Source organism: Phalacrocorax aristotelis, chromosome 8, assembly GCF_949628215.1.
Source record: "Phalacrocorax aristotelis chromosome 8, bGulAri2.1, whole genome shotgun sequence".
Lineage (NCBI taxonomy): Eukaryota > Metazoa > Chordata > Aves > Suliformes > Phalacrocoracidae > Phalacrocorax > Phalacrocorax aristotelis.
The window spans coordinates 42980707-42994289 of NC_134283.1; the positions used below are offsets into that span (position 1 = coordinate 42980707).

Below are 13583 nucleotides of genomic sequence, written 5' to 3' on the forward strand. Positions count from 1 at the left end.
CAGCTTGAGGGTGTCTTCAACTGATAATTTTATTTAGTTACTGCTGTAACACATGCTGGTGGCTGGTTGCTCCCAAATTGGCTGCATTCCTGCCCCCTTCCATCCAGATTCACCTGTGCTATGATGGAAGGGAGCGGGATGGAAATACCTTTGCAGGGTATTTCCCAGGTTCGCCGAGTTGCAAAGCTCAGGTCATGTTTTCTAACCGTAAAAGATAGCTGTGAGCCGGAGGTGGCTGTGACAGCTGCCTTGGTGTCAGGTGGGGCAGTTACTTCATCCTCACCGACTATTTTCTAATGCTTGGGATGGAAAATATTGCACGCACATCACAGGTGGGCTGGTGGGATGTTGCCAGCCGGCTGTGGTTCCTGTTGGTGCTGGGGAGGCACGGCCACAGAGATGCCGGTGCCGTGCCATGCCCATGCCGCTCCCAGCCCGCGCTCCTGGAGCTTATAGTGCTTCTTCATCCTGGGGTATTTATATAATCCAGTTTTATAGCTGTTGTCTAGCGCACGCAGAGGACTGGGGAGATGCTTGCAGGCTTCAGAGCGGAGGAGTGACCAAAGTCCTTGTGTCTTGGCACACATCTGGCTCTTGCCATGCCGATAAATGACAGCACTGCTGCCCTGTGGCTGACTGTGTCTCGCCATCTTCAAGCCTCAGAAAGCCTAAAAAATCAGCCATAGATGCCTTTTGCTGCAAGAGAAGAGCTGGTGCCGAGGAGGGGATGCTCGGGGCACGGGGGATGTGTGTCCCCGTCCTGCCACTGGCCACGCAGTGATGTTGCTTGGCTCTGCGCTGCTCTGGAGGGTGCTCTCTCTGTGGTGGATTTAAAAAGCTGATTGGAACAAGCTCATTCGCCATGGGTCTCCAGAAGCAGCCCTTCAGGGGAATGGGCCCACCCCGGGTCTGTGTGCTGTCCTCTCTGGGTGTCGAGGTCTCCTGTGTCCCCCAGGATCACACCTGGTCCAAGCTGCCTTTGGGAATGTGCGGCACAAGGACTGGCATCCTTCCTGCTATGCTTTACCCCCCGAACTTGGTCGTTTTAAAGCTGGAGCTGCAAAAATTGCTGATTTTCCTCTTTTAGAAATGCTTTATTGATCCTGCTTGCTTATTAAGGGCAGGAATTTATCCCCCCCGCCTGCCCGCCCCTCTGCGCAGCATGAGTGTTATTTGTGGTATCCCATACAACAAACACCTATTTTTAGCTGAGTGTTCTTGGAAGAGGTTTCGGTACCTTGTTTTCCACAGGGAATTCTCTCACTTGCAGGGTGCCTGGAGCTGCTTGTAGCACTCCAGCCTGCACAGGGGGATGCTTGGACGGAGGCAGAGCACGTGGCAGGTCCAGACCCGCGTGGATGGCCCGCGTCCCGCTCTGATGGCAGCAGCGTCCTAAACAAACACAGCATCTCCCTCCTGAGAATCATTTTCCCAGGAGTTATGGCTGCAGATGTGTTATTTTGCTTTTTGACCTGCTTGCCTCCCAGGAAAAACTCCATTTAATTGATCAGACCATTTCAAGCTCATTGCAGGGCTGCTAATGACCAAGTCGTAACAGCAATATTTTAACCTCTGCGTTTTCTCCTAGTGTTCAGTGTCAGCATTATGAAGTACCACTTAAAATATAAGCACAGGCAGTCAATTATTTTAATCTTTATTGTATCTGAACGTACAGCAGCTACCCCTGAGCAAAACCACCGCGGCTGATGCTCAGGAGAGCGAGCTTGGCTGGGAAATGCCATCCCACCACTTTGGGAAACTCCATCCCACCACTTGCACACATCAGCAGAGCTCACGGACACCCCCGGGGCTCATTTCTGAGCGCAGCCACAGCACAAGCAACACCCCCAGCAGCCGACTCCTGACTTTGGAGGGGATCTATTCCTCCTACCTTCTTCGAGTCCCCCTATAAATTAGTTGCCATTTGCATGATTTATATCCCTGTGCAGACGAGGTCCAGGATCAGCGCCTGCAGCACCCTTTTGCAGGTGAGGGGTGGACACGGGCAAAGCCGTGGGCTCCCCCTGTGCCCCCAAAACTGCTTGGCTGGGGGCCGAGCACATCCCCACCATGACTCTGTGGATGATCTCCAGCATACAGGGCCATCACAGGAGCAGAAAGAGCTCCATCACCATCAAAACCAGCTGCATCTCATCACTGCTACCTCCCCCCGCTAATCCTCTGCAAAAAAAGAGGTGCCTGGTTAAACCCTGCGCATCACACGCACGAGTCCAATTTTAATTTGTCCATTAAATGAACGGGGAATGAGTTCGTCAAGTGGAGTTTGGGACGGGCAAGATGTCGAGGCAGAGGCAGTGCTTGTGAAACCCAGCTGGTTCAGCCAGGGTTGGTGTTGGCTGGAGCTGGATTTTTCCCGTGTCTTGTGGGTTAGTCATAGGTTTGTTTATTTTTTTAGAGGTTTTTTTTTAATTATTAATCTGTTGCAATCACAGCAGACGCATCATTTCACAGCCCTACATGGAAATCCAAGCCCAAGGAGCTATCTTTAGCACACAAATATCTCCCCTAAATGTATTAACTTTGGAAGAGTAAATATTAAATACAGTCTCATCACATTAGAGGCATTTATGCAGAAGTACAGCACCAGCACTTGTAATGGTTAGGGGAAATCATGTTATACCAGTAGCACTTAATCAAACACAGTGAAACGAGATCTTACTGCAATTCTTTCAGGATAAGTTGAAGGGAAAATAATTAATTTTCACATCCGTCGCTGACAATTTACTGACAGTGGGGCATATTTGCCCCATTAGTATTTACGGTGGCACTTGTAATCCTTATGCAAAACAAAGGGGATAGCCTAACATTTATCTTCACATTAAACTGAAATGATTCTTTGCCTGCTCGCTCCTGATTGAGGCATTCAGCACCATCTGTGACAAGGGTGCAAACCCCAAGCAGGCACCACAGGGAAACCCTATGTGCTATAAGTGCCTATAAATATATATATTTTTAATAAGAGTGGCTTTTTGTAACTTCACTGGGGAAGTATTTCTTGGGCTGGGCTGTAGGAGGATGATGCGGTGCTGCTGGTGGAGCCCTGGTGCCCCAGGGCTGGCTGTCCCTGCTCTGTTGGGTGCCTGGAAAACCAGCAGCAACCCTCGCGGCCGGAGGCTCGGGGACTGGTGCCGATGGCTCTCACCTGGTGATGGTGAGGGGCAGAGAGGGTGCTGCCACGGTTTGGGTACCCAGGGCTTGGGTCCTGGCCTTGCAGAGCTCCTTGCTGCACCTCTCTCCTGCAAGAGCCAGCTGGTTGGGTTAGAAGGTGCTTTCCTAGAAAGAAGGATGCCAAAAATACAGGGCCGAGCTATTGTTGGTAGGTTGGTTTCGTTGTTGTCTCGGTTATTGCCTCTAGTATGGGCTCTCTGGGAAAGGAGGGATGTACAGAGGCAACACAGTCCTGTTAGATGCCCCAAATTATCTTCTTTCTTCCTTCACTTCCAGGTGTTTGGGTTCCATTTCCCATGCCCATTCCCATGATGCTTCTAGCCAGACCACCCCAGCCATCTAATAACCATCTAATACAGGTGCCAGAGGCAGGGATGCATCTTCCCAGCAATTTGGGTAGCTCTCTCTTCCATGAGGCTCAGATATTTTGGAGGCAAAATCCTTGCTGGTTTGTAAGGGCATTGCCCCAGCATCAGAATTCCCAGGCCTGGCCGTGCCGTGTGTTATCCCCACTTGGACATTTTGGGAGTATCCCAGGGCCTGAGGCATCACCAGGGCTTGAGGGTAAATCAGGGGAGTCAAACCAAAGGGGTTTTTCTCAAACCAGCAGCACAGCGGGCTGGCCTCGCTCCCTGCTTTATGAAATGGAACTCTTTAATATCTCCCTCCCTAGAACAGGTGAAAAACTTATTACAGAAGACAGCTCTTGAACTGGCTCTGGGCAGACGGGTTCATACACGATGCTGCAGGCAGTGTGTCTGCGCCATGAGGCTCCGTGGACCAGCCAGGAATTCCAGTTTGTCACTGGGGTGCCTCAGGCACTGCAAGCAATAACACAGGCCAGTAATAAAATCCTTAGTTTGCAATAAACTGATCCTTTGTCTTTTCATTTAAGTGCAAAATATAGGGCCGTGATAGTTTAAAGGTGGATTTCCTTCTCTCCTTCCCCCACCCCCCCAGAAGACCCATCTCAGATTGATGGTTTTAGTGCTGCCTTCTCTGTGCGCTATGATTTCCCTGATTAATCACTTTGGTAATAAATCGAACAAAGTATGTCTATTAAATATCTCATTTTCCTTCAGCAGCTTGGGCACTTGGTCGATTTTACAGAAGAAAAGAAAAATGTGCCAGGAAACGCCAAAAAAGGTAAGACAAAAAAACGAAAGGCCAACAATTCCTTTATGACTAATTGCCCACCCAGATGAAGTGGCCAAACACTAAGGGGTCCCACATTTTGTGGAGGGGGGTTCCTGGTACCCAGACCCAGTTGAGTATTTGCTGAAATGAAGGAACGCCCTTGCCCGTGGTCCCCAGGCTGCCTGTGCATGTGCAGGGAGATGTGGGCCCCATTCCAGCGAGTTTTCAGAGCTATCTGGATGAGCCCTGCCTCTCCCACCATGCTCGGCACAGGGAGGTATGACGGTGGGTCAGCCCCGGCGCCCACCTGCCCGCAATCCACACCAGCAAAGAGACAAGCAGCGTGTTACAAACAGCAACACATCGCTGTAGTGTTTTGGATTTCACAGCTTGCTTTTGCTCCTGTGAATAGCAAATGGGACAGCGCGTTTCCCTGCCTGTTACGCTGGCTGCTGGTGCAAGGCGTTGCTCCTCCAAATCTCCCAGCGGGGCCCCCGCTGAGTGTTTTCCTCCAAGTCTCAAAACAAGATTTAGATCTCCAAGAGAAAGGTATTTACCTTGAATCACAGAAACTTTCAGGCACTGGGGACTGTGGGAGCACCCTCTTGCTTGGGCTTTCCTGTCTAGCACCGACAAAACATCTCCAGCCGTGCTCTCCAAGGGCTCGCTGAGATCTTGCAATGGAAATTGAAATGGAAACGCAATGGAAATTCGCTGTTCATGGGCAGAGAGCGGCTGCATCAGCAGGGATGGACCAGCTCCGTATCCCCTCGCACAGAGCTGCATCCCCTGGGATGCTCCAACGAGCCCTCCGGTCCCCGGGTAAATTTGCTCTGCGTGACTTTGCTCATTACACCAACACAGAGGTACACAGAAAACACTGCTTTATTGACTGCATTTGCCAACACATTGAGGAATGCAAAGGGTTTTTTTTTCATAAGCAATGGGCCATGGTCCCAATGTGTATTAAAGCATACACTGTATCTAAACAGGATGAAAATAATGGCAGACAGAGCTATTCCAAGGCAACACAAATAGCATGCATAATACAGTCTCACACAGAACGAGTCTGATAACATTATATTGCTTTAAGGATTAACTAACATGGAAAATGTACAAAAAGGAGAAATAGGTTTTTGCATTAATGAAAAATACATTTTTTCTCTACAAAGGAATTTCTAATACAAGAAAATAAATATTGCAACATAAGCCAAAAATAATTTAAAATTGCTCTTTTCAATATATTTTCAATATTTCTCTTTTATATTAACAAATGGCACATCACGTTCTTTGAAACAAAGAAAACAGAAGGGTTTCTCCTCCTGTGACATTCATATCGTTTCCTGTAACTGATGTGAAGTGGGTCTGTTTTGAGTGTGGAATGGCGCAAACTGCGGGGGGATTTCCTTAAAGAACAACCAAATCTCACGCCCTACCCTGCAGCAGCATCTTCCCGCCGGCGGCTGCTCCCGCACCCCGCTCCCGGCTCTGTTCTGCACCCCGCCTTGGGGTGAGCTCCGTGGGACGGCGGGCAGCCAAACCCTGTAAAACAGGTGCAAGCAAAAATAAAATCATTTCAAAAATGGCTGTGCGGAAAAAGGGTGTGTGGAATCGGAGATGTCCTTGGGAAACCCCACAGCTATCAGGGCTGGGGTGATGTTGGGGCTGTGCTCCACGATCAGGGCATGATGCTATTCGCATCCTCACCTCAACGGCTGCTGCTTCTCCAAGGAAACGGGTGCTCTTACAGTGCAAATGTCAATTCCTGCAGTTTATACATCTTAAAAGACAACATTTCTCTACTAAAATAAACCCTTTTATTTTTTTTCTTTCTATTCATTTCAAAATACATTTACAGTAACATCAAAAATATTTTCCTTGTGCATTTTCTCTCCCGAACGCCAGGCTCCCCTGCTCCGAGGGGATGCACCAGGGTGGCTGCAGCCGTCCTGCTGCCGGCCAGCCCTGCCATCCCTTGCCCAGCCCCACGGCTGACGAGACCCCCTTGGCTCCTCTCTATTCCCTCCACCCAATTCTTCTCCCCAGGTCTGATGTGCCCCACAACCCCCCTTTAGCCTTCCCCACCTAAACACCATCTCCCGATGGCAAAATACAATGTCTGATGGTTTGGGAGCGTTTCAAACTGTTTTATTGCCTGGTGCTGGCAGCGCCGGGTTGGTTGTTCTTTAAAGTCTCCCCCTTTTTGCTTTCCTGTACTGAGAAGACAAGTAGTGCAGAAGCTGATGAATGGAGCTGTGTACAGTGAAATTTGTGGATTGCTTTTTGTTTTTTTAACCATAATTGAGTGAAGCACACGGAAGCAAGATTCATTAAAAGGCAGCATATTGATTATTGTTATGACTCTTATACTAGGATACTGTAGCTAAAGCTAGCAAGCCTGATAAGATAAACTAAGTCCTATTTACTGTATTTAACATTATCTGAACATACTGAGCCTTAATTAATGAGCAGATTTTCATTTCCAACATCAATGGATTATGCTAATTTATAACAAAGGTGGTTCCCATTTTGTTGATTTTCTGTTGTTTGGTGTTTGGTTTTTTTTTCTTTTCCTGCTAATAAGTTGTGTAACATTCTTCCCATCGGAGGAAGATTCCTCCCCAGGCATGGTCAGTCTCGGCCAGGTTAGTGTTGGGCTTAGCCAGGGCTGGGCGCAGGCGCTCGGCACCCGACCCGAAGCCCCCGCTGCTCGCCATGCCTGGGATGAGCTAGGCTGTCATCGCTTATCTTTGCTGCAATTTGATCAATAATAAGGACTTTGGAAGGCTGATAAAGATGATCTACTCTAAAACATCAATCGAAGGAGTCTCAGAGTTTCAAAAGAAAGCTCACAGTGAAATGAGCAAAAAGCATCGGAAATCAAAACGGCAGGATGCGGTCTCGGAGCAGCAGCATCCCTCGGAGCAAGCTTGGAACCTAACGCCGCAGCAGTGTGTTATGGGTGTGTCTCTAGTCCTTTGTTGCTAAATAACTTCCAAATTTTTCATAATGACAAGTTTCCGGTTTCTGGCTGTGCTGCTTGACTGTCAAAATATTCTTTGGCATCCACAAAATTATTTGACTGATTGGTTTGACAATTGCAAGGTTTTTTGTTTAGTGATGGGTTTAACCGGTTGCAGAAGTGTCCCAGGTTTGGTTATTTTTTTTTTTTTAGTTTTTTTTTTTAAACATTTTTTATTTTTAAAAAACAACAACAACAAAAGTTTCAGTGAATTCCTTTTTTTTTTTTGTTCCCTGAGCTCACACTGGGGTCACTCCAATAAAACACGTAGCACGACTTAACTGTGACCTTTGAAGCCAAAACCGAAGTAATGGTGCAATTAAGTGCAAACATGGAAATTCGCCTGACTTGTAGGTAACATGGGCTTTTAAACAACATTTAAGGCTTACTGGGGACATTTTATGCATTAAATTATTGTAATATTTATAATGTCAGCTTCTGTGAATCACCCTCCCACAACGAGTCAACAGCTTGTAACCAGGATTTAAGGAATAAGGAAAAAAAAAAAAAAAGGATGGGGAGGAATAAATTCACCATTTCCATTGTAGCGTTTAGTAGGAAAATAAAATGGTGAAGGCAAGCGTTTCCATTTCCCCTCGGTGATGGTACGTTTGGCCTCGGGGCCAAGTATTTCATTGTGCAAAGGGGACTTCGAACGTGCCACCACAGCACGGTGGGACCACGGCAGCCATCGGAGGGAAGCACGGGCAGAAAAACTTCGCTCAACCTCCCAGGTTAAACCAGCTCCCGACTCCCCACGGTGTTTTTAAAGGATGCTTTTCTCCTCCCTCCTGCCCCGCAGTTCCATTTTCCAGCTTGCTAACAGCTGATCAATTCACCTGAGTAAATCACTTCAGTTTTTCTAATGACCTCAACGGGGTCGACCTACAGGGCAGGGACACGGAGAAATTCTGCATCCTGGCCCCTGGGCAGATCCCGACCAGACGGAAAGCTGAGGGGAAAAATAATGACCGAATCTGGTTTTTTTTTTTCTAAAAATAGAAATGTAACATTGCTCTCTTCCACCCCGAGCGCTTTCCTCCAAGCTTTTTGTGCTTTAGTCATTATTTATTTTAGTATCGCTTATTTTGCTTCCTCGTATACGCGCACACAGGCGGGTATTTCCCCTCCCGCAGCTGGCCACTACCGTACCCTCCACTCGCTCCCTGCTCCAGGGGCAACCGTCCCGGGCAGAAATCTGCCCCTCGTTAAATAATGCCCATTAATTAAACTGTCATCCCTGCAGAAAGCACAGGTACCGGCACCCTCTGCCCTCTCGGCACCCTCGACATCGGTCCCGCCGGGTGCCGGTTCGTCTTCCCGGGAAGTGGGGTCCAGCGGGGATCCGGGGAGGGACCACTACTGTCATGGTCATCGATGTCAGTGAAGCTGAAGCTGTATCTCAGGCGTATAGAGAAGAGAAAGACAACAGTGCCGAATTTCCAACTATATACACATATTAAAAATCCCCCTTGCTATGATACCAGGCAGAAATTGGACATGGCAGTTGGAACTGGGTTGAGGCCTCGTCGAGCCGGCACAGTCGGGAGGAGTTAAGATGCCAGGATGCTCATCCTGACGATGTCCTCACTGGCCGCATCCAGCTGGCCCCGCTGCGCCCTGCCGCCGCGGGACTCCCCGTCCGAGTCGCTCATCTCTGCGTCGGAGAAGTAGCCGTCCGTCTCGGCATCAAAACGGCGCAAGGGAGCTCCGCCGGCACCGTCGGGCTTGGGGGGCTGCGACCTCCGAGTCCCTCGGCTCTCCTTTGGTAATTTGAACCGCACGACGGTTTTGGGGCTACCTACGGAGTCAGGCACTTTGGCTGCGGGGCTGGGCTCTGGCTGAGCACAGCGCAGCGTCTCCTCCTCCTCCTCCTCCTTGCTGCCGCAGCCCCTCACCCCAGCCGGGGGGTGAGGCTCACCGGCTTTTGGGAGAGACCCCTTCTTGGCCGCCTTTTTTGCCTCGCCTGTCCCTTTGCGGTCGGTGGGAAGCTTCGCCGCCCCTTTCTCCAACTTGCTCGGTCTGGAATCTGGAGCGAAAGGCTTGGCGGCGTCATCCGACAAGTCACTGGCGTTGTTAGTCCAGGGCTCCGAGCTTTCCGGGTGGCTCCCACCCATGGCGGGGGGGCTGCTCCTGGGCAGCTTTTTCTTAGTGTTCGTTCTCGTTTTGCTTTTCACTTTCTTTGTGGCCTCGCTCTGCTTGAACGGGGACCTCAGGGAATGGTCCATCATGAAGCTCAGCAAGGTCTCCTCGTCCTGGAGGAGCTCCTCGGAGAGGCCGGGGGTGCTGTCCTCGTGGTGGGCGTTGTTGAGGGACCACTCGCTCATCGCCATGTTCTCTGCAGTGATCTGGACCGACTGCGCCAACCAGCTGTTGAAGAAGGTCCCGTCTATGGGGAAGGATGTTGACAAGCCTGGAAAAAACAAAAGGGGAAGATTGCCTCAGGAGCCAGAAACAGCCATGCTGCCCTTCAACAATGCCACCGACTTCACCAAAACTCCTCGGCACCAGAGAAACACTCAAAAGGTCAACCATAATGCACCGCATCAGGACACAGAAGAGGGTTTACTCCAGCACTAATGATGAATTTGGGATCCACTGAGGTCACAGCACAACAACCCGAGTGATCTCCCACATCCAACACTCCATGAACTTCCCCAAATCTAAACAGAGCATCTTTCTGTAGCAAAGATGTCCCAACTCAACCCAGCGTGGTGGAAAACACATTCCCATGCAAAGGCAGCGGGACCAGCCTTTTAGGCTCAGGTGTGAGCCTAAAAATTCAGCGACTGCTACCAGAGCGGGACCTGTGCCCAGGCGAGGGGTGACAGGTTCCCCAAGGAGCAGCTGCCACCATGTGCTGCCAAAACCCCATCCATCACCCAAGCTGGGGTGGTCAGTGGGGTGATGGGACTGGTGCAAAGGCAAGGGAGGCAGGTCTGAGAACCTCTCCAAATACTCGAGAAGCATGAAAACTGAAGAAGAGGAGCAGAGATGACAGGCTGGAATGGAAAAAGCCGAAAATCTTCCTACTAATTTTCTCTGAGAGCAAGAGCGAGCATTGCAGGCTGGGCTGGGTCTAATTAGCAACTGGAAAGGCGCGTACCTGCACAAGCACACGCAGTTTTAATCCCCGAAACAGAAACCCACAGGTTCAACATCAGAGCTGGTTTTACGGATGGAAGAAAAGTTAGGTTTGGGGTTTTTTTATTTCAGGTGAGAGATTTCCTTTTCAAACAGTCAGTCTAGCAACAGAAGAAGGGAAGAGCAGTGGCACGGGCAGGGTGACTCACGTCCGCAACGTGTGCCCATCTCGATGACAGCTTCAATCACCCCTCCCTGTGAGCAGCAATACGGGATGTGACCCCCTCCTCCGCACCAAGAGGGGACAAACAGAACTCCCTGCGCAATGCCAGGGCTGCTCAAGGGCGGCACTGGGGAGGCTGGTCAGGTCGGACCCCCTCTCGGAGGTCACACTATTGAGGTGACAGTCCCGCACCTCCCGGTAGGTCACCATGGTCCTTTTGGAGAAACCCCGCTGCCCTGGCACCAGCCCAATGCAGGGGAGCAAGGATGACCTTAGAGCACTGCGTGGTACCCAGGCACTGAGCGGCACAAGGTCTTGCCGGCAAGGGCACTGCCAAGCTCGCCTTCCCCCAGCCCTTCTCCGATGACTGCAGCCCCAAGTGATGCTTCAAGCCCTTAACAAAAATCCAGGAGGTTACAAGATCGTGGTGAAGCTTTGGGTCAGCTCCCTGGTTTCCCAGGCTGGCAGCAGTGCGGCTTTTCTCAGAGACACCTCAGTCCTTCATCATTTGTGGGAATTTGCCCCAGAAAATCCAAAGTTTCTTTAGCAGAGAACAGCGCAGACAGGATGAGTGCAAAAGCCGTGTTTCCAAAGGGGCTCCTGCCTAAAAAGCCAACGGCTTTGAAGTTAAGAGAAAGCAGCAGAGTCGGGGTGAGCAATGTCTAAAGCGGAGCAAGGTAGGGTGGCCCAGACCCCCGGACCTCCCACAGAAACTCTTAGGAGGGTTTTATAGCACCCCCAGACTGTCTGAGAGCCCCACAGGACCAGTGCACCCATGGGGCAGCTGAGCACATGTGAATTCATCACCTCCTGCCCCGCATGCTGGCAGAGGTGACAGCGCTGGAGGAAGCTGAACAAAAACCCAATTCCATGTAAAAAACATATGCAGTTGTCAAGCATCTTATCAAAAAAAGACTTTTTTGTTCTGTTTTCTTACTTCCCCCCCCAGCTCCGTCTGCTGCTGAGTGGCGGTAGGCTGTAGCTGATGGGGAAGAGCTGGAGGTGGGGGAAGCATCTGCAGAGCCAGCCTGCATCTCCTTGCCCTCTGAGCAAACTCAAGAGGCCGGCCGTGCTTTGTGCCTGCCTCCTGGTTGCTCCCAGACCGCCGGCACAACCAGTGCAACCGCACGGTCCTGGGCAGTATAGGCCATGAAATATGTGCTCAGCACAGAAGATACAGGGGATTAGCCCTACTGTGGGGTGGGTAAGTCTGATTTTATCACCAGAAAGTGAAATCACTCTTCAGCAGCACATCCCAGGTTTTGTAACACATTCGCCCAATCCAGGAGCAAGCCCCGGGGCTGGGAGGGGCGGGCAGATTTTACACCCCCTGCCCCACCAGGGACCAGAGATGGAAGAGGCTCCCCCGGCCTCGGGTGTAACTCCACTGCAGACATGCGGGAGGGATCAAGGGCTGGGACTCTTAACCCTGCTCCCCGAAAGAGGGAGCCGCCAGCGGCACAGGTCAACCCTGCACCCATAAAATCAGACTTACCCAGTTGTCCCAATACAGTTTCGTTGACTGATTTCCTTTTCTCTTTCTTCTCAGGACTATTTTTTCTACCATCTCTTCCTTTCCTTCTCGGGTCACTTTTCTTACCCTTTGTCTTCTTCCCAGTTTGTTCTGGCATTTTTTAGAAAAAAAGGAAAACTCCATGTGAGACGAGGCATCAGGGATGCTGCGGTGAGCAAGTTCCCCTGGGGCACACCCCTCTGGTGGAGACCTGGACCAGACCTGCAAGCAACTCCAAGCCAAAGGGAGAACAGTGGCCACTTTTTGGCCAACTGTAGGCTACCGTCTCTACAGGTTAAGAAAATTTGAATCCCGTAGGTTATATAAAAAAGAGGTTTGGGCCTTGGACATGAACTTAGCCCGGTTGCAGGAGCAGTCCTACCGAAGGCAGGGGACTCGCTGGAGACTGTGGCCACTGAGGGGCCCTCCTGGATCATGGCTTTGGGGTGAGGACCTGCGGGAGCAGCAGAAGCCAGTAACCCTGAACCCTGCTCAGACACTTTCCTGGAGACATGGGGACCTCCAAACCTGGCGGTGTGTCACCCATCACCAACAACAGCATCTTCTGGAGGGACTCAGCTGCAAAGCCAGTTTGTCAGCAATGGTCTCGGCAGTGTTTTAAAGCAGACCTTGATTTTATTTGACCTTTCAGTGATAGTAATTGTTCGCACTCATACTGTGTGGGCATGAAAAAAACCCCAAAGCTATAAAACTTAAGCAGTGTCTTGAGCATAAGTAAATGGAGTAGGAAAGATGACCAGCATCGCCTATGGAAAGCCAGGGATATAACTCTTAGCTATGTAGACATTCAGCTGAAAATCAATATTTCCTAAATGGCTTTGAACTTCTACTGGATTTATTCCTCTTGGGTAAACAGGACAAATACCCTATAAAAGTACAACTTGTATTGCCAAGCAAAATACTTCAACAGTTTTTACCTACTCTGTTAGGTCATTCTCCCACAGAAGTCCATGCTAAAACTTCTGCTAATTTGCAGCGGGGGGAGGATATTGCCCTTAAACCAAAATGTGGGTGGCTGATGGAAGTGGAGATGAGACACGCAGTTTTTCAGAGTCTGGCCCGCAGGCTGAACCTGCACAAGCTGTGCAGCTAGCGGAGCAGCGATTTTAAGAAATGAATCAGTTATTGTGTCAGCCAGCAGCAGACCTGCAAACAGCCTCAGCAGAGAGGCCGCGCACTAGACGGGTCAGAGGGAATAAGCCCTGCGCTCCCCTTGGTGCGGCAGTGGAAACGTACTGGGCGTGCAGGGGAGGGAATTCGCATTGCACCTGCCTGAGTCTGGATTAACAGAGGATTTACAGTCCTGGGGTTGCCAAGCCAGGAACCCCCTCCTGACCAAAGGACTTACTGAAGGAAAGAAAAGCAAAAGCAAAATTGGTATTTGCTACTTTCCT

General features: G+C 50.2%; 1 protein-coding gene across 4 annotated transcripts in view; it reads right to left on the reverse strand.

The window, feature by feature from the left end:
- Positions 1 to 6174: 6174 nt before the first annotated feature.
- JADE2 (jade family PHD finger 2) overlaps positions 6175 to 13583 on the reverse strand; it is an 82846-nt gene continuing 75437 nt past the window's right edge. For 2 of the 4 annotated variants that reach the window (XM_075102913.1, XM_075102912.1), the window contains 2 exons: positions 12151 to 12279; positions 6175 to 9761 (listed from right to left, as the gene is read on the reverse strand). In XM_075102913.1, coding sequence (XP_074959014.1) covers positions 8902 to 9761; positions 12151 to 12279 — 989 coding nt within the window. In that variant the 3' untranslated portion in view covers positions 6175 to 8901. The remainder of the gene's footprint in view (positions 9762 to 12150; positions 12280 to 13583) is intronic. The other 2 variants (XM_075102915.1, XM_075102914.1) reach the window with 1 other exon arrangement.